This window comes from Saimiri boliviensis, chromosome 1 (genome assembly GCF_048565385.1).
Source record: "Saimiri boliviensis isolate mSaiBol1 chromosome 1, mSaiBol1.pri, whole genome shotgun sequence".
NCBI lineage: Eukaryota > Metazoa > Chordata > Mammalia > Primates > Cebidae > Saimiri > Saimiri boliviensis.
This window is the reverse complement of record NC_133449.1, coordinates 178,944,823-178,966,195: the sequence shown is the minus strand read 5'-3', so window position 1 is coordinate 178,966,195 and position 21,373 is coordinate 178,944,823. Positions and strand designations below refer to the sequence as shown.

Below are 21,373 nucleotides of genomic sequence, written 5' to 3'. Positions count from 1 at the left end.
AGATTTTAAAAAAGCATCTTTATCTTTAGTCCTTTTAACATGTTCTCAAGGATTAAGAATTAATGTAACCAACCTGAAATCAAGTTGAGTAGCACACGCCTGCAGAGATCTGAATTTCAGCTCTATGGGACTTAGTTTCTAAAATTCAGTAATTTCAACCTCTTCTCTTTGTTCCCCCAGCTAAGTATCCAACTTACTTCTCCACCTCTTTCTACAACTCTATCCCTTATTCCCTCAGCCCCATGTCCTACATATATCTATGGCAAAAACACAGCCATATAAATTATTAAAACTACAAATCATAAGGTCCCTAATACTTGTCTTATCAAAATACTATATTTAATTTGTGCTTTGGTAGTATGAAAACACTTTAATTTTGAATGTTCTATGCAGTGTAAAAAGTACTGCTGTAGAACACACACACAGAGACACAGAAATAAATTCTTATCCTGCCACACGGCAAACAACAGGAGAGGCTGACTCTGGCAGATGGAGGTGGGTTTCCCAGATGAAGTAACATTTGAGTTCAGCACTGACAAAAAAAAAAAAGATCAAAGGACATGCAAGGAGAGGGCTATGGTGGCAAACATGGGCAAAAAAAGAGCGCTCTGAAGTAACAGTGGGGAGAGAATGACAGAACAGAGGCGGCTAGAAAGGTGGTTCAGGTCAGCAACACTTCTTCACGCTGGTAGTGACATTTCTTTTATATACCAAAAACTGAATCCAGTTTGCAGTTTTCTTTCCTCTGTGATATCTTAATGCTTACTTTACCTTTTCAGGTAAATAGTTTAATTAACTTTATACCTTGGTAACAATCTTCACATTAACTTCAGATCAAATAAATGGAGTGTTGTCTCATCAATGACACCTCACTAACATAAAAATCACTACAAATGTCTTCGGAAAATAGTAACTCATTAAATCTCTGTTCGGAAAAGCACACTGGTAGCCATGTAGAGAGTGTGATGTGTCAGAACAGATTACTGGGTTTAATAATCTCTAGTGGTTAAGTGGCAACTGAAATATAAAGGAAGAAACCATGTGCAGAATGGTTTCTTCACTAAATTGTTACTAGGTTATGTCCTGAGGTTTTTATTTAAGATGCTATAATAAAACATGAACTTTACTAATGCACTTGTATTTCCTTCTTTCCAATAAATACCAAGATGGAATTGAGTTTCCTCCCTTTTATACTAGCTGCTAGGAACTTTAGAGTCAAACTGAAGCTGAATCACAACTATGCTTATGTTTGTAGAAACGTTTTTCTCCTACCTTTCCTTAGATCCCATTATGTGTTTCATTTTTTAATTGTTTATGCCTTTTTTTGAAAACCATCTCAAATCATTTACGTAATGGATATGTAATTATTCAAAGTCAAAGGTTTCCTACCTGGTGACAAAATTTTAAATACAATTGTGACAATTTTTGCCTCTAGACATGAATAGATCCAAAAAAATTAACTTGACATCCCACATTGAAAGTCCAAACAATAATGAAAAATATGCTATAATGCTCTGATAACAATATATGACAAATACAACTTTAGCTTAAGGTGTTTGAGGAAAAATCTGCTTTCAGAAAATTATGAACACTTTCCTGTACATCACAGAAAAAGGTAAATGAAGCCACTTAGATGAAAACAGTCTGCCTTATTCTTTTCCACACTGTGGGCAAGCTGTATCTTGTCTGAGAAGTGTCTCTGTTTTCATTCTGCTGCTTAGATTAGGATTACCAAAAGATACCTAATTCTGTGGTTAGAGGCAGTCTCTTTTTTATGTACTTCTGTACCATTTTAGAGGAAGTATTAAACAAATTAACAGAACAAGACAATCTCCCTTTAGCCTTTTGCATCAAGTCTACAGTTAAGAGAAGAGGGTTCCAAGTAAATTTGGTATTTGCTGCATAAGGCTTAACCATCTATTTGTTCATTTGGTACCAATATGGCAATATAAAATCACATATGAAAATTACCTGAAGGATTGGAAAAATCCAACATACTGGTGGTAGGCTGCAGGAGATCAGGGCTGCTGGATGAAAGTGTTCCAGGAATGGGCATTATAGCCAGACTATGCCGACAGTGCCTTGTTCCCACAATGCTGTCATCTTGTGATTGACTTAGGCCTCCATCACTTCAAAAGAATGTCATATATCACTTCAAAGTATTTGAGAGTACTTAAGTAGTAAACATTTCTGTTCCCTGTGCACTAAGGCATAAGAGAACCAATTCAAAGAGGTGATTTAAACAACTGAAATACCACAGCAATTTTTAAAATACAATTGTAATGATGAAAATGGGATTAAAATATTTTTAAACAATTACATTAAAATAAAATTTAACTTACACATCTAAATAATTCTACTGCATCCTAATTAAACTGTCTTATTTAGTATCTACTGGTTTGGGTGAAGAAACTGAATCTGAGTATTTAGGGAACACTTGAAATTTGCCAATTTTAGTGGACACTAATATATGTATCCAAAAATGCACAGCCACACCATAGCAAAGTGTTCTCTCTTTCCCTTTCTCCAGAAAATCCTGGTGATCATCTAGGAAACAGATGGAGTCTACATTCAAACCAAAAAATATGGCAGGTTGTAGATAATAATGGGGCCAAGTTCAAGTGACAAAGTAAGAGTAGGCTTTAAACAATGGTCCAGAAAAAAAATAGAATTACGAAAATGACAGTCTCTAAAGTTCATTCTAAGAGTACATTATTTCTTGTTTATTCTCTCAAGTCTAATTATTTAAGCAAACAAAAGACTCCTCCTTTAAAATATTATAGAAGTGGGACATAGGCAACTCTAAATCCACCTAAGAGAAAAAATAAAAACAAAGAAACAAACACCGTCACTTAGGTTTTAGATACCCGAAAATATTAGCTTATTTTAAAGCAAAAGAGTCAACAAAAATGTAAGATAGCGGTGAAAAAGAAGTCCATTAACATCAATAACCAAAAACTATTTCTAAGGGTTGTACTTATGTTAAAACCAATGCTTTCAGTTATTATTATTAATTCTTGTCTATATTTTACCCAATGCAACATTCTGCCTAGTACTTGCTGTGCATACAAACAGAAGTATCACAGAATACTTAACTACTATCATGAAAAAAATTAAAGTACAATATTATAAATAATATGGAATACATTTAAATTATGTTAGATGTAAAATATAGGATATTAGGTAGATTAGAAAACTATGCGAGATGGAGAGTTAGACTGTTAAATAAACTGCAAAAGGACTGTTAATAGTCAGACAAGGAAGAGAAGGCCAGGATCTGAGAGAGCTGAAGAGTCAGAGAAAGGCAGAAAGACATGGAAGAAAGCAAAGATTAGTGCTTCAAGAGCAAGCTTTGATGTCAGGCAGACCTGAGCTATTAGCTGCTTGACTTCAGGCAAATTTTGTTCTCTTTCTAAACCTTGTTTTTCTCATCTGTAAATGTGAATAATACTATCTCCCCCAGGAATACTGAAAAATTAGGTAATAAAGGCAAATGTTTTGGTGCAAAGGAACACAGGATAAATAATATTTATCATAATTATTATCAAATATTATCATAAATAATATTTATTTATTTATGAGACAGAGTCTCCCTCTGTCGCCAGGCTGGAGTGCACTGCAACCTCCGCCTCCCAGGTTCAAGTGATTCTCCTGCCTCAGCCTCCCGAGTAGCTGGGACTATAGGTGTGTGCCACCACACACAGCTAATTTTTGTGTATTTTTAGTAGAGACAGGGGTTTCACCATGTTGGCCACAATGGTCTCAAGCTCTTGACCTTGTGATCTACCCGCCTCGGCCTCCCAAAGTGCTGGGACTACAGGTGTGAGCCACCACGATTGGCCACACAGGACTTTTAAGAATGGATTTTTACAAAAGTTAAAATTAGAATAGGACTGGGTGGGGGTGGCTCACACCTGTAATCCCAGCACTTTGGGAGGCTGAGGTGGATGGATCATTAAAGGTCAGGAGTTCAGGACCAGCCTGGCCAACATGGTGAAACCCCAACTCTACTAAAAATACTAAAATTAGCCAAGTGTGGTGGCGGGAGTCTGTAATCCCAGCTATTTCAAAGTAGGAGAATCCCTTGAATTTGGGAGGTGGAGGCTGCAGTTAGCTGAGATCATGCCATTCCACTCCAGCCTGGGCAGCAGAACAAGACTCCATCTCAAACATAAATAAATAATAAGAATAGTATAAACTGAGAAGGGAGAAATATTTATTTTAGTGAATTTATATTAAAAACTAAAGGAGGACAAGGTAGGTCTAAGTAAAGGCACTCTAGAAACAGGAAGTACTTTCCTGGGGAGAAAAGGCAATCTAATTTGACAGATATGGTAAAGGAAATACCTCATTTGATAAATAATTTGCATTTACCCTAAACTGGCTTCTTATAATTAGGTCTGTATTCCTAAAGATCAGAGTTAAATGTTCTAAGCTTAGATAAAAGGGCCTTCAAAGGTATTTAAATTATATAGAAAATAAAGATGTTTTAAAAAACAGTCTTTCTTCAATTGATCTTTGAAAACAAACAGATCAATTTTTGGACACAGAGGGTGCAATAATAATCCAAGGAAGCAAACTATTAAAGAGGTTAGCCAGTTCTGCGAATAAAGTAGAAGCCACTTTAATAACATTAAAAAGTTACAATTTTCTATTAAAGGTAGTTAACTGCATCAGTTGCAGTAACCTGGAATCACTATAGAGGTGAAGAAGTACAGGCAGAGGCGGGTGGATCACCTGGGGTCAGGAGTTCGAGACCAGCCTGGCCAACATGGTGAAACACCATCTCTACTAAAAAATACAAAATTAGCTGGGCAGGGTGGCACACTCCTGTAATCCCAGCTACTCGGGAGGCTGAGGAAAATTGCTTGAATCCTGGAGGCAGAGGTTGCAGTGAGCTGAGATCGTGCTACTACGCTCCAGCCTGGGCAACAAGAGCAAGACTCTGTCTCGGGGTGGGGGGGGGGGGGAAGTACAGAAAATACTAAAAGTTCTGATATCTCTTACTCATGCTATTTACATCACTTCTGCTTTTGAATACTCAACAGAGACAACACTGTATAGCTATAAATATGTAAAGCTGGTTACAAATTCATTGTAATTAAGATGTGAGATGCATAAATGAAAACTGTACTGTCACGTACAATCCATGCTATGCCATGAATGAAACAGTATTTAGTTGGCAAAATAACCATGCTTATTTGAAAGCTGAATTGATAAAGCCCATTTGGCAAGTAATCATATCATTCTTACCAAAACAATCTCCTGAGAAGGTGATGCAATAACAGAAACAAAGTTGTTTAAAAAAATCCCTCAATACTTCCCCAACACTAAACTTACTTAGGGTAAAAGTACTTAGTTTCATCTGATTAAATTAAAAAGGCCATATACATATCATCAATATGCAAATTAAAAAGAATCCCAATATTTAAAAAGCAAACAAAAGTAAGTATTTTGACAAGAAATAGGGAGGAAAAAATACGAATTCTTGTTCAACAAGCAGGGCAGTTTATTTCTGAGATTGTTACAAAGAATAACACACAAAGATGTTACTTAGGCAACTGTGATTTTAAAAACAAAATAAAAGCTGCGTGATTTTTAAAAAAGAAAAACAAATTTCCTGAAATGTAAAGTATTCTTGGGTCAATAAAAACCATACCTCTGTCTTAACTTACAGATGTAATTAAAATCAGTAACATTTTTCATTTTAATTTTTAGGAACATTCTTTTAAAATTATATCACGGTTTGTTTGGGATTTTGGAATTACCTATTCTTATCTCAAGTATTTGTTCTTTCCTTGCACTATTCTTTCTTTGCTCCTCTCACAGATGCAGGCATTGTTTCTTTCCTATGACAACTCATCCCCTACTCTTACAGAATTGAGTGCTGCTAAAGGCAGAGAACTAGTTTCTGGTTTTGGTGCCTCTTCCAAAGAGGTCTGGCACACAGGAGATGCTCAGAAATTGTGAAACTGAACTAATTAAACATTTTTTTTCAATTAAAAAATAACAAGTGTTCAAGAAGAAAACTTGCAAAATACAGAAAGAAAGCATGGAAGAAAGAGAAAAAATTACCTATGAAACCATCACAATCAACTTTTCTGATATTTTTCCTTCTAGTCATTTTTCTGATGTATAGCACAATTTATTTAACCAATCCTTGTAGTTGGACATTTAGGGTGTTCCCTATTTTGTTTTAGTATAGATAAAACAACTGACAGCATCTATATATACATCTTCATCTAACTACTATTAGAAACAGAATTACTGAATCAAAAAATTTTGCCATTTAAAAATATTTATTGGCTGGACACGGTGGCTCAAACTTGTAATCCCAGCACTCTGGGATGCTGAGGTGGGTGGATCACCCGAGGTCAGGAGTTGCAGACCAGCCTGGCCAACATGGTGAAACACTGCCTCTACTAAAAATTTAAAAATTTATTTTATTTTTATTTTTTTTGAGACAGAGTTTTGCTCTGTCACCCAGGCTGCAGTGCAGTGGCACGATCTTGGCTCGCCACAACCTCTACCTCTGGGTTTAAGTGATTCTCCTGCCTCAGCCTCTCGAGTAGCTGGGAGTAGTACATCACCATGCCCAGCTAATTTTTGTAGTTCTCTTGCCTCAGCCTTCGGAGTAGCTGGGATTACAGGTGTGCGTCACCATGTCCAGCTAGCTTTTTGTATTTTTAGTAGAGATGGGCTTTCACAATGTTGGCCAGGCTGGTCTTGACCTCCTGGCCTCAAGTGTTCCATCCACCTCAGCCTCCAAAAGTGCTGGGATTACAGGCATAAGGCACCGCATCCAGCCAGAATTTTGCCACTTTTAAAGCTTTTAATGGAAAGGTTGCATTACTTTATACTACTATACCAGTCTGAACTTTTATAAACTTATTGCGTTATCAATTCTGTCCCTGACCATTCTTTTTGTCAACCTCTGATGAAAAAAATGGTATCCAGTATTAAACTGTATATCCCGGATCAGTATCAATATAGAACATCTGCGTCGTTTTTCTGCCTATTTTTCCACTGAAGTTTTAGTGATTTTTTTTTCCTATGATTTCCGAGAATTCTTTATATATAAAGGATCATATACTTTTGTGTAGCAGAAGGAATTGTCTGAATTCTCTTCAAATGACTGTCAAGAAATATAAGACACATTCTCAAAAATGTAAGTGGCCAGTCTGATGGGTAAGATCAGCTCTCCCAACAAAACAGGCTCTAGAAACCTGTGACTTCTAAGATAACGTCTGTTTTCTGTATTTATCTGAAATGATTAGCATTTTACTCTAATGAAACATGTTTAGAAGGGACAGGTTAACATAAATTCTTGAAGTGCATAATTTCATTCATATTTATATTTATAACCAAGTGTTTTCCTGTTGCCACAAAGCAAGAGACCCAACAACCCCTTCTGAGTTAAAGTAAAACTATTTTTACCAGATGGTCCTCTTTTATTGGGTACCAATATAAAGTTATAATACTTTAAAATAGTCAACTGATTGCTCCTGGCGCCCTCAGTTCTACACCTCTTGCAGCAACCAAAGATGAATTCAAGTACAGTAACTAATTCCCAGCCACTTCACTAAAGAATGTGGAGATGAGATACTGATTTAGCCACCTGAAACTTAAGTACGGCTAGTTTGAATGTGATATTAACAAGCTGAAGAGGTATAATTACACTGTTGGCTGGCTTTAGATGACACATGTCACAACTGTGTCACGGGTCAAAATGAGATGCAGTTAATGGGAAACAGATGTATTCCAGACGAAACTTATCAGCAAGGTTTCTGGAAGTGGAACTCAGGGCATTATGCCCTGAGGAATTCACCTCGTGCATTCTTTTCTGCCTTCTGGATCTTCAGTTTTGTCCCTTTTCCACAGTGATTTCTGATCATCCCCAACTGTCCCTTACCTCTTCAGTGTGAGCTGGCCCCTCTAACATTCTCCTTACTCAATATAAATGTGTGAGACCACGCCTTTTCTTACAGTGTTTGCTACAGTACATTCAACATTCCAAAATTTTGGTATTTTAAAGTAATGATTTTTATAAGCCACTCACCTCAAGGATCAAGTGAGTAAAGAACTTTTAGAAATCAGTGAGATTAAGAACAAAGCTCAGGGTATTTCATTTCTCTGAGTTCAAAATTAAATGAGGAGTAAATGTGTTTCCCTGACTAGAAATAAGAATTCAGGAAGACGAGCATTTCTGATTGAAAAATATTTGAGATTTTTAATTATTGAAAAAATATTTTAAAATAGCTATCATTAAGATGAGAGCTGACACAATTCCTAGTTGCCACCCAGTTGTTCTCCCTGCTATCACTGCTACACTGTGCCGTATCCACAACCCCAAATCACCAACATAGCCATCAAGGAAGTCTTCCTAAAAGAACAAATCTTACCAAATCACATGTCTTCTTACGGCTCCCTGTCATGACATGATGAAGTCTGTTATCTTTAGCATAATATTCAAGGTCTCTCATAACCTACTTCTCTTGCTCCGGCTCTAGTTGTATACACAGAAACACAGTCTAATCAAACCTAACAAGTTTGTTCCTGCCTCCACTTATCACCCTGCAATATGAGAACTTTGCAATTTGCTTAGATTATCAACTCTTGGTGGATATGAACCTTGATCTATTAATCTTCCGATCTCTGGCTTAGTATATAATAAATGTATAGAGAATAAGGGTTTCTAATGTGAATTCCTGAGAGGTAAGGACTATTTCTTTATTTCTATAACTATCACCTACCACAACTACCAGGAACTTTCAAGAGGCAAGTATTTTCTTTTAATATATTTTTTGAACATGCTTTATTTCGTTCACTGATTATTCACTGTCTTAACTTACTCAATAAATATTAACTGAGTGCCTACTATGTGCTAAGTATGGTAGTGCTCTTGATTAGAACTTTTGTAACTGCTTCAGGAAGTTGCTAATGTAATATATAGTAGAATCAACCCCAATTACGACACTTTAGTGGACTGATTTCATTATTATTTTACAGACCTAATTTACATTTAAAATATTCAAGTATTACTACGTTTTGGTGATATCCCATTTGGACACAGAAATAGGTCTGATTAAAAAGTTCAAATTTACAATTCAAGAAGGAATAAATGGTGCTACAAGGAAAAAATGATTTTTTAAAAAAACAAAAAACTGGTGAATAGGTCCCAAGATTTAAGGTGTGCAATTTGTAAATCAGGAGACTAAAATTTCGACTAAAATTTCCAAAATTCAAAATAATGCTATTGTATAATCTGAAAGTGGTAACTTCATGAAAGTGACAGGGAGATGTTCAAATGTATTCTTATATAAGTACTCTTTGAAGACTTTATGATACATTAGCTTTATATTAAGCAAAACTTACCAAAGCCTCTCCCAACCCCAAATAAAAACTTTACAGTGAATGTGAAAATTCCTGCATGGCTAAGATTGGCATTACTTACCTAAATAGTTTTGGAGGCAATATACTAAATCGTGTTTTATCCAAAATCTTCCTGATTTTGTTTCTTCCACCTGAAACAGTATTTGCTTTAACTTTCTTACTTCCTTTCTCTTGTGATGCCTGTTCAATATCTCCTGGCACATGCTGGATAGAATGGCGATTACTTTTTTTTTCAGCAATTTTTGGAATATGAGGCACACCAGATTTCTCTTGTTCAGTCCTACAAAGTAACTCCTTGAACACTGTGGAAATGAAACAAACCTTGTCATTTCTTTAGAATATTTTTATACCAACAACGAATTTTAAGAATAAACACAGTCACTTTCCATTATCTGAACTTTCACAGTCTCATTCAACATTGTCAAGTATTTACTCACCCTTTAGCAACTATATCTACTTCTTTCTTTGGTTTTCATACCTCACTATACTTCTGATGTTGTCCAACACTAATAAAAGGAAAGTCAGTTGAGGGGAAAGAGAAAGAAAGTGGGCAGGCTGCAGGCATGTTTGAAAAAACACAGGTTCCTATTTAGGGTAGTAACTAATATAACTGCTAATCAACTAATTTTATAGAAACAGATATTTAGGTTCTATTGTACGTTATTCCTTATAATACAGCTGATCCTTGAACAACATGAGTTTGAACTATGTGGGTCCATTTATACTTGGATTTTTTTCAACCAAACGTGGACTGAAAATACAGTATTTTTGGGATACAAAAACCTGTGTTATGGCTCTGAAGGACCAACTGTAGGTCTTGAATATGCATGAATTTTGGGGTACATGGGATGGAGGTCCTGTAACCAACACTATGCATATACCAAGGGATAACTATATATGTCACTTGAGATGAGACCTGACTACTACAGTCAGAGCCAGATTGTAAAACTTAGATGAGAAAAGCATTGTTGGGCTTTATTTTTACTTTTACCAAAAAACAGCAATTTTGGTTATTTATTTACTGATTGATTTTGAGATGGAGTCTTGCTCTGTCGCCCAGGCTGGAGTATAGTGGCACACTCCCAGCTCACTGCAACCTCCACCTCCCGGGTTCAAGGGATTGTCCTGCCTCAGCTTCCCAAGTAGCTGGGATTACAGGCATGCACCACCACACCTGGCTAATTTTTGTATTTTTAGTAGAGACAGGGTTTCCCTATGTTGGCCAGGCTTGTCTTGAATTCCTGACCTCAGATAACTCACCCACCTTGGCCTCCCAAAGAGCTAGGATTATAGGCGTGAGCCATGATGCCTGACCTAATTTTGGTAATTTAAAATTGGTAATATATAACAATTTCTTAAGGTCACATTTATGAGGCTGTCATTCAGTAAAGCTGCTAAAAAAAATCCACTTCAGCGGTCTGAAGTAAACAAGTAAACAACCAGTCGTATCTTAAATATCTTTAACTCTTTTTTTTTTTTTTTCCTGAGAAAGGGTCTCACTGTTGTCCAGCTTAAGTGCAGTGGCGTGATCACAGCTCACTGCAGCCTTGACCTCCTTGGGCTCAGGTGATCCTCCCAAGGAGCTGGGATTACAGATGCATGCCACTATTCGGGGTTAATTTTTGTATTTTATTTGTAGAGATAGGGTTTTGACATGTTGCCCAGGATGGCCTCCAACTCCTAGGCTCTAGAGATCTGCCTGTCTCAGCCTTACAAAGTGCTGGGATTTCAGGCATGAGCCACCATATCCAGACTCAAGTATCTTTCTATCAAGTCTAAGTCTGGTGAATTTCATCCTTAATGAGGGTGTAAGTACATTTGGGAAATTCCCTGTCTATGTGCCTACACCAAATTTTCACCTTGTGAGAATGGCTACATCTCCTTGGGATAAAGCAAAGATAAATCTGCATAAAGTTAAATATCTAGAAATGATTAGTCATGGTGCCTGAAGAGGACTGAATTAGAGAAACAGTGGTTGCATATTCTTAGAAGAGACTTAAAGGTCTTCAACTACATGAGCTGTGGAAGCAAACACTCAAGCTTATCATTAGATACAGCTTTGAGCAGTTATGCTGTACCTTTTCTTTAAGCTATAAATTGTGTGAATATGGCCACCAAAAACCCAATCACAGAGAATTGTTTTGGAAACCAACAGAAAAGCATGAGTTTCCCAGAAAAATCAAAGGACTCAGAAGTAACATGGAAATTCTTAAAGCCTTAAGAATTGATTAAAACATTTACAACTCGGTATTCACTTGCAAAATCTGGACCGATTTCAGGGTTTCAACAGAAGGATGATACCACATTACTAAAGCATAGTGCAAGTTTATGAAAAGCATATTATTTCTGCTTTCAAAATGACGGAGATTTTTTAGGAGTTAACTTCCATAAAGTCTGCATTAGAATAAAATTTATATTTTAAAAATTTATTTTAAGCCATATGGCAATAATATATACACACACGTATGTATTTGTGCATACATATGTGTATCTGTGTATATGTATGTATGTGCTTTTTGGAAATAGGGTCGGTTCTCACTCTGTTGGCCAGGTTGGAGTGCAGTAGCATGAGCACAGCTCACTGCAGCCTCGACTTCATAGGCTCATGTGATACTCCCACTTCCACCTGCTGGGTAGCTGAGACTACAAGCATGTACGACTGCACCCAACTCACTTTTTCTAGTTTTGTAGAGATGCGGTCTCACTATGTTTCCTAGGCAAGTGTTGAACTCCTAGGCTCAAGTGATCCTCTGCCTCAGCCTCCCAAAGTGATGGGAATACAGGCAGGAGCCACCACGGCCAGCCAATACTTTTTTAGCTTAAAATTCAGATATTCATTCATTCAAAAAATACTTACTAACATACAAACACAGGTCAGGCACTTCACTAGATGTCTGTATATTACTCTTGTTGTGGAGCTTACAGACAGTCTAAGATGCATGAAATATAACCAGAGTAACTACTTGAGAGTAGGAAAGGGCAATCTTCCTTAAGCAAGTCATCTATTAAAAAGAGATCAGACAGATGAGTAGATTTTAACTAGGCAAAGAGGGAAAAGGATGAGTAATCCTAGGTAGAGAAAAATCACAAGTTCAAAGTCCCTGTGGTAGAAGGAAAGTTCAAGAAAATGAAAATGACTACAGAACAAGGTAGAGATGAGGCCAGATAATGCCACAGTAAGGTATTCAAATTTTCTGTTAGAGCAACAGGAAAAACTTTGAAGGGGCAGCAGATTTCCTTAGTAATGTGTATATAAAGTAACTGAATTATTTTAAAAAATCATCAAATTTGGCTGGGCATGGTGGCTTATGCCTGAAATCCCAGCACTCTGGGAGGCAGAGGCGGGTGGATCACCTGAAGTCTGAAGTTTGGCACCAGCCTGGCCAATACGGTGAAACTAAAAATATAAAAATTAGCTGGGCATGGTGGTACACACCTGTAAACCTAGCTACTCCAGAGGATGAGATAGGAGAATTGCTTGAACCCAGGAGGCAGAGGTTGCAGTGAGCTGAGATTGAGCCACTCCATTCCAACCTGGGTGACAGCGTGAGACTGTCTCAAAAAAAAAAAAAAAAAAAAAAAGGCTAAATTTCTCCACTGGACTTGGGTATGCAATTATAAGTAAAAATTTGTGGAGCTTGTAGTTTGTTGATAAAGAGGAAAAATGATTGTGTTAAATTAAAAAAAAACTGTTAAGGAGAAAAATGAAATAATATTGAGCACATGTAATTACAATGCTATTAAAAAGCAATATCAGACATTGTATATGAATCAAAAGTAAATGTGCCCAAGAATCTATAAAAGCTTAATAAATTTGACTACATAAAAATTTAAAATGTCTCTCTTTCTACATATGTATGTATGCATTCACAAACACATGAAACAAAAGTCAAAACACAAATCACTGGGGAAAATATTTTCAACTTTTAAACTCTTTAAGAAGAGCTGAAAATACTATTTTAATTTATAAAGTGCTCAAACAAGTCAATAAAAGATGAGTAAAAATAGAAAAAGGGGCAGATGAAATTAAAAGACTTTATAGAAAAGAAATGCTAAAACACATAAGAATAGGTGCTCAACCTTACTCATTATTAAATAATGAATATCATAATTTAAAAGGTTGATTAGACCCACTGCAGAGGTATTCTTATACACTGATGAATGAAGCACAGATCATGATAAACTTCCAGAAAGTAAAACCTTGTAGTGTCTGTCAAAAGCAATTCCACTTTGAGAAATTTATCATATAGCTCGATCTATATGAGCATAGAAGTACAAAGAGTTTTTATTGTATCACTGTTAACAGCAAAACTATAAACAATCTAAAATATCTATAGGACATTAACTCAAAAGATTATGGTAATAATAGAATTCTATGTAACAATAAAAATCATGTAACAAGTAGATCTGTATGAACTGATGTGAAAAGGTACAGAACATTGTACAAAGTATGGTCCCAATGTATACCTATCTTTAGTATTTTAGTTTTCAAAATATATGCACATATTACTTTTATTAAAACTTAAAATGACAAGTTATTTAAGAAGTGGGATTTTTGTTTTTTAGAGACAGGTTATCACCCAGGCTGGAGTGCAGGGACACAATCACAGCTCATTACAGTCTTGAACTCCTGGACTCAGGTGATCTTTCTGCCTCAGCCTCTCAAGTAGCTGGGACTACAGGTGCATGCTACCATGCCCAGCTAAATTTTAATGTTTTTTCGAGACAGGGGTTTCACTATGTGGCCCATGCTGGACTTGGAACTTCTGGCCTCACTCGATCCTCCCACCACAGCCTCCTAAAATGCTAGGATTACAGGCATGAGCTACCATGCTTGGCCAGAAGTTGGAGTTTTAAAGACGTTAGAAAGCTGTGGAAGCCAAGAGGAATAGATGAATTAAAATTCCAGAACAGGAAGAAAGTAATCTGAGATTATCAGCTGTTTTCTTCTCTGAATGCATTTGCTAAATCTAAACATGAAGTGTGGGTCAGGTAGAGGGACTCTTCTAGGAGAAAGAGAACTTTGGATGGCTGTGAGGGCTTACATGAAAACTAGAACAAAATGAAGCCTAAAAGCAGTGCCACTTTTCTCCACAGGACAACTGCTGTTAGTAGGAGTTCCCTTTTCTCACTCCTCAAATCAGGCTTCTCCTGGATCTCTGTCTGTACCACAGTACTCACTCACATCCAGGTTTCAGGTTGCCTTGAGTCCAACCTAGGGCATACTAGGATTAAAATAATAGTAAATTCATTGCTGGTGGTGGTACTCTGAATTCTGGTATTCTTCTGTGAATTGCTGTTGCTATCTGCTTTTCAGAGTTCTCAAATAGGTGGGTCAAGATTCTGCCCAGGTTTAGTATTAAGTTCAGTGGGAGATGAAGGATGGTGTGTGTTTACTATATCTGAAACTGAATGAAACATTTGATTTTTATCTTCATGGACATAAGATGACAAACTTTCAGTCTGTGTCTGATATTTTGGAACACCTGTGCTTCTGTTTCTGTCGGTTCTGGCTCATATGGACTTTTAAGAGTGCCTCATAATCTTTGCTTGACTCTGCTTTTAAAACATTATTTTTAAAAATAACAAGTTGCTATTAGTATCCTCTAAAGAAGATATGTATTTTCTTTTGTCAGGCACCTGTAATCTAAGACCAGGGCCAAAACTGTAAGTCTTCTAGGTCCTAGAGGGACAAGTAGGGTACAGCGCACATCCACTTCAGAGAGAGCTTTTCAGTGTCTCAATCCTAACGAGGTTGTAACGCAACAGTTTTATCCTTTGGTGGGCGCTAAACTACAAACCTGTAAGTTTATCAAGAAGTTCTCTCAGATATATTCTGTGGATGGGAAAATGGCCCTGGAAAAAAAGACATCACTTTGAGATATAGTCCCAGGAGTGGGAAAAGGTACATCCAGTGTTTTTCACTTTTTTTTTTTTTTTTGGATTTTTATGCTTGTTTATAGCTTTTCATATTTAGTCTAGCTCTTTTAAGTTGTCTTCAGTCAATATCGTAAAGAGAAACTTGACACAAGATGTTTGTTGTTGCTGTTTAATCCATTTTCCTCAGCTCATAGTGAGGCCTTTGAATTTTAAGAGTCATATCTTTCTTTTACTCTGGGATATCCTCTGCTATTATTTCCTAAATATCTTCTTCCTCACATTTTCTTTGAGATCAACTGGAATAGAGCTTAATTTTATGTTGTCTTCTTGTTCCATAGTCTGGGAGATTTTTCTCAACTTTATTATCTATTCCTTCAAATGAATGCTTGTGTGGGTAAGAGTTATTTCTTTCTCAATGGTGTTTTTCTATTGTTTACTCTTTTCTAATATCCTGTTCTTGTGTCAAGGGATAAAATTTTAAATTGCTCTGTGCAGCATTCTAGAAATTTTTTTCTTCTTTAAATACTCCAGAATCTGCAAGATCACTCATTGGGTCTCTACCACACCCTTTTAGGGGTGTGGGTCTTGGTGACCCCTGACTGTCAGTTTTAAGTAATATAAAAGGACCAAGAATGGTTTGTTCTGGTATCACTAAACAAATGTCTTCTGGTCACGCTTTCCTTTTTGTAGGTGTCCTGACTGTGAGTTTGATATAGGATGACCTAACTGCTCAACTCTATTTCATAGTAATGCCAGAGTTATTAGGGCTTTATTATGGGCATCACATCTAGAGTAAAATGCTCCATTTCTAAAATTATTTTACAAATATTCCTTGGAGATGCTCCTTGGTGTTTTGCTTAGTCTACTCCATTCCACCTAGGATAAGGAAGACCTGACTGCTATGTTCCCCCTTTGCATCACCATGTAACTTCACCTTCTGCCATATCCAATCTAGGGTTTTGTTGGGCAGCTGTTTTCTCACCACTCAAAGGGTTCTGAGGGTATGGCTTCTGTCCTTTGCATCCTTCAGACCTACTTCTTCTGTGTCCCAGGGTTCCTGAGGGTTCACACTATCTCTGTATTTTTATTCAGAATATTGAATACCAGTTAGCAATCTTTATATGTCTAGAACAACAGGTTTAAAGGTATAAGATACTTAGAAGAAATCTAGGAAATAGTGCTAGGGAAACTGAATCTTGGAAAGACTAAATAATTTGCTCAAAGTAAGAGAGCAGGTCCTGCTTTCATACTTTTCAAAACTGAATTCTCTTTTGTATAACCTAAAGTTGGCATTTCTAGATACTTGTCCAAATACCAGGAAATCAAAAAATTCTGAAGGCTTACTGATTTATTCTATGTGAAGTAACATAATATTAAGAAACTGCCAATTGACAGTTATAACCCAGATTTAACATGATATAATTCAGTCAAAGGTACACTAAAAGAAAAAGAGGACAAATCCCAAATGTTTCATTTTTCATCATGACTAAACACAATATAAGAAGCCAAAGTGAAAAAAATAAAACCCACACTTCCTTTCCACAGGCATAGCTTTTAAAGCCAACTCTTACTTCTCAAATTGTAACCTAAACAACCTACAGAAATTGTTTGCCTCCCTACTTCATAAAGACACTTAAATTTTCTCTCATATTTCAATTGCTATACAACTTTTACTGTTGCTCTTTTCAGAATTTCAGCAAAAATCCTCAAGTGTCTAAGGAAACCAAATGACAGTAAATCTTTTCTAAAAGTTTAAAAAAGCAAACAGTAGATTTGGTTAAAAGTATGAGCTTAGTCACTGGTTTTATTTAAATATAAACATGATAAAAACACAGTACAGGTACTAGAATCATTTTTCCATACAAAGGTAGAGTATGCTTTTATTAGAAATCTGTAATTCACTGAATACTTAAGTCAATGCTTTGCTCAGTTTATTTCCGTAAGACAGCTAATCTGGCATTGGTATTCCTTTAGAAAGCCAGCTTAAAGATTAGATGTAGACCGATTTGCACACTAGCTGGGGGAAAAATGCCTGATTATGACTTTTTAGTTTTACTCAGGTCGTTCTACCTTTCATTTCGTATCCCTCCAGAGGACATAATATTTGCTTAACAGACATTTCATAAATGACTGAATGTAGCTGTCCACCTATTTTAAAACTTATTTTCTATCAAAATAATAAAAAATAAAAATAAAAAATAAAAATTCTAGAATACACGATAGTTCAACAATAAAGATTCTAAAACTAAAGAGTTTAGACAAAAACATGTTTACATTTTACTATCTTCTCTTTCACTGTAATGACTTTCCTATTACCAAATAAAAAAGAAAAAGTTCAGGCAATTTTTATAACAAAACTCACCAAAAATGTTGGTCTTTACAGTAAGTGCAAGATGAGTATTATTCCTCAAAATTTCAAGCGCTTTCATAAATGTAATATTCTCAAAGTTTTGTCCATTCACTTCCATAATCTTAAGAGAAAAGTATTTTAAAAATACAAATTAAGACAGAGTATTTGTTACTATCTACTACCTTAAAAGTTTAATAACGTTTAAACTTAATGAAATTTGAATAAAATGTACTCCTACTTGAACAGTTATATCTGTGAGAACCATTTTTTTCCTCTATATTGTCATCTTTTCTAAATTCTTTACTATAAACATTTTTTTAAAAAGTTAATGCCCTCTGGGATCATATTGAGGATATTTAAAAAATACCCACACTGGATGGTTTATGAAGAAAACATTTTAATCATGTCAGCTCAGCTCATAAAAATGATTGCCTGCATATGTATATACAAATTTGTCAAATATTCTCAATGTAAATGTACTGCATTTCAAAGAGAGGTAATTCATTTAAAAGGAGTACTCTAAATATATTTAATATGATTATCTGCCACTGATTGAATCAGGCAGCAAAATAGTGACAGGCACAATTAAGATGGGTTCTTCTGCCATGTAAACACTGCTGACCCTTCACCACATGCCTTCTCCAATTTGGCTATAACTCAGAATCACAGAAGCTTATTTTAAGAAATACTGATTCTAAGGGGAAAGGATAAAAAGATAAATATAATGAGCAAAAACTAGTCAGAACAGAGTACAGATCTAGGGGATCAATATAGAAAATTTCAAAAGGATAAGAAAAAGAATGAAAAATTATTAAAAAAAGAAAAAAAAATTGATAGAAGTAAAATTCCCAGAGCTGGAAAACCACTTGCAACTACACACTAAAATGTCTTATCTAGTATCATGCTAAAATAATACAACAAAGAGATCTATTAAAAAAAATATATCCCAGTGAAATTTCTGTGTTCCGAGGAGAGAGAATAAGGAATCTATAAACATCATTGTGGGAAAATAACCCAAAGGTACCTAGAAAAGAAAGCCCAAAGAGTTTAGACTTCTCTTGGGAAATGCTAAGTTGATGTGAAAATATTCTGTGACTTTAGCCTTCTAAGGGAAAAGTCACTGTTAGAAAAAGATGTTACACTCCATCAAACAAAAGTATCTTCAGGTGTGCAAGGACATACAATACTGTATCACCCATCTGTTCTTTAAAAAGAAAAATACTAAAAGAAGTACTAAAGATAATTGTGAAATGAATAGAAATAATGAAGATATATAGTATAAATGAAATGGAAGTGATCAATGAAACGAGTTAAGCAGGTGTAAGTGTTTAATGCTCGTTTAAAAGCTATGAAACTTAATGCAAATGTCAAAAGCATTCTTGAAACAGAAGATAATGTTAAAAAATAACAATTATAATGTAGACCTAAAATCCCAGATCATTTCAACAGTAGTTGAGGAGATAGAAGGAAGAAGTAAAAGCATGATAAATTCCATTCTCAGGAATGGATTTCACTAGCGTGTGTGTGAAGAATTAGACTATTAAATGTGTTTCTGATAAAAAAAAAATAACTGAACAATAAATATACTAACTCCAGGATCCTAGCTATTAGATATTCCTAATGAATAGTCTGGGGTAAGTCCCAGAAAACTCAATTGTGGAAGCTGTCCTGGGCACTGTAGTTTGTTTAGGAGCATCCTTAGCCTCTGTCTACCAACATGCCAGTAACCCCCAAGTCATAATAATAAAAAATATCTGCAGATATTGCCACTAGTTGAGAACCACTGATCTAAAGCATAGAACCTTTCATAATATGAATGAGCTCACAATTTTAAAAAATGATAGCATGGCTCAGTTAAAGCCACATTCTAAAACAAATGAACAAAATTTTAAATGGGGAAAAAGCAAGTTTCCTAAATGATTCTGATGATCAGACAGATTTGGGAAACCACCCTTTGGAGTACATGAGAATCATCTAGAGCAGGGGTATGCAACTGCTGGGACACAGACCCATGGCCTGCTAGGAACTGGGCCACACAGCAGGAGCTGAGCAGTGGGCCAGTGAACATTACTGCCTGAGCTCAGTCTCCTGTTAAATCAGCAGTGACCTGAGATTCTCATAGGAGGGTCAACCCTGTTGTGAACTGTAAATGCAAGGGATCTGGGGCACTCCTTGTGAAAATTTAATGTCTGACTGCCTGAGGATCTGAGGTGGAACAGTTTCATCCAGAAACCATCTCCATCCCTCCAGTCCCCCTCCCCAGTCCATGGAAAAACTGTCTTCCACAAAACTGGTCCCTGGTGCCAAAAAAGTTAGGGACCACTGATCTAGAGAGCTTTGTTAAACATGCAGACGTCCACACATGATCTCTTAAGACTGTGGTCAATATGATTAACATGACTGAGAGAAGCCTGGGAATTGTTGCCAGCACATTACATTTTGAAATAGGGTGCTCTATACTTACCTAATGCCTATATCAAAAAACTAAATCATCATCAAATTCCCAGGAGTATCCTTTTTCTTTGTCCCTCATTTGGCTCACTTTGCTTACAGATATAGTTATGTTACCATATAAACATAATTTAATGATTTCATAACCTTCAGCAATCTGCAGCCACTTACATTTGAGAGTGCTATGACGCAGAAGTGCTATTGCCTTCAAAACTTGCAAGGGTGCTAATTCATATATTGATCTTTCTGGAGTATTCTCAAGTTGCCAGCTTATCCATGAAAGATAGGCAGACCCATTCAAAGGAGGTCTTGCTGACAGAGCTCAGTAGACCATGTTATTTCTGGCCACACTACACCAAATTTTCCATTAAAAGTAATAAATATATGACAAATACATTTAAAAAATAAACGATATGCAGATACTACCTCTAAAAAGAGACTCAGAAAAATATTTCCTTAAACTGATCATGCTTTCTGGAAGATGAGAACAAAGGCGGCAGGCATAATACTTTTAAGAAGGCTTGAATTTAAGTGGGTGGTTATTTACTTACCTGATCACCACGTTTCAGTCCTGAATCAGCGGCTTTGCTCCCAGGTTCTACTCCTTCAACAAAAATACCAAATCCCTTCTCACTTCCTCCATTAAGGCTGAATTGTAGAGGGGACTCACGGGAAGCCTTTTGCAGCACAACCTGTCTCCACTTAGCCTTTGCGGCACAGGCAATATTCAATAACCGGAGATGACCATTCATCTTCTGTAAAGCAGGAAAGGGTACATGTATATAAATGTATCTATTCCTATAGGTTTTTAAAAGTCACTGAAAGTTATTAGAATTAGAGTTATAAATATAAGGACTACAGAACATGTATAAGCTGAGGTAAACAGAACCGAAGAAGGGGGTGCTCCCACTCTAAAGCACTCTCAATAACAAGATTTCTTAATATGATTATAAGGCTTTTAGATTATCACAGGTTAAAAAAGAGTTCCAAGTGATGTCTAATTTACACAGAGATGACACAAAATTACTTACCATTTCTTAAACTTTCCTAATATACACTCTACTCCCATCTTGCTTATCTCCTGGCTGTTACATAAAACCAGAATCTTTTAAAACCTTTATTCAAAACCTTGAATGATTTGAACCACCTTTTCAAATACTGTTCAACGTTCAAAGAAACATTCAAGTTTTCACCTCTTCCAGAAAAGACTTCCTTCTTGTATTATTTTAGTTCTTCCTTAAATTCAGTAATAGTCGGACTTCCAGTTCTAACTCCAGTTTCAATTAATCTCAAATAGCA

General features: G+C 36.0%; 1 protein-coding gene across 17 annotated transcripts in view; it reads right to left on the bottom strand.

Annotated features, from left to right (window-relative positions):
• The window catches only part of RAPGEF6 (Rap guanine nucleotide exchange factor 6), a 246,205-nt gene that overhangs the window by 82,022 nt on the left and 142,810 nt on the right, over positions 1 to 21,373 (bottom strand). For all 17 annotated transcript variants that reach the window (XM_074381725.1, XM_074381732.1, XM_074381717.1 and 14 more), the window contains 4 exons: positions 20,626 to 20,829; positions 17,636 to 17,744; positions 9,455 to 9,695; positions 1,972 to 2,129 (listed from right to left, as the gene is read on the bottom strand). In XM_074381725.1, the coding sequence (XP_074237826.1) occupies positions 1,972 to 2,129; positions 9,455 to 9,695; positions 17,636 to 17,744; positions 20,626 to 20,829 (712 nt within the window). The remainder of the gene's footprint in view (positions 1 to 1,971; positions 2,130 to 9,454; positions 9,696 to 17,635; positions 17,745 to 20,625; positions 20,830 to 21,373) is intronic.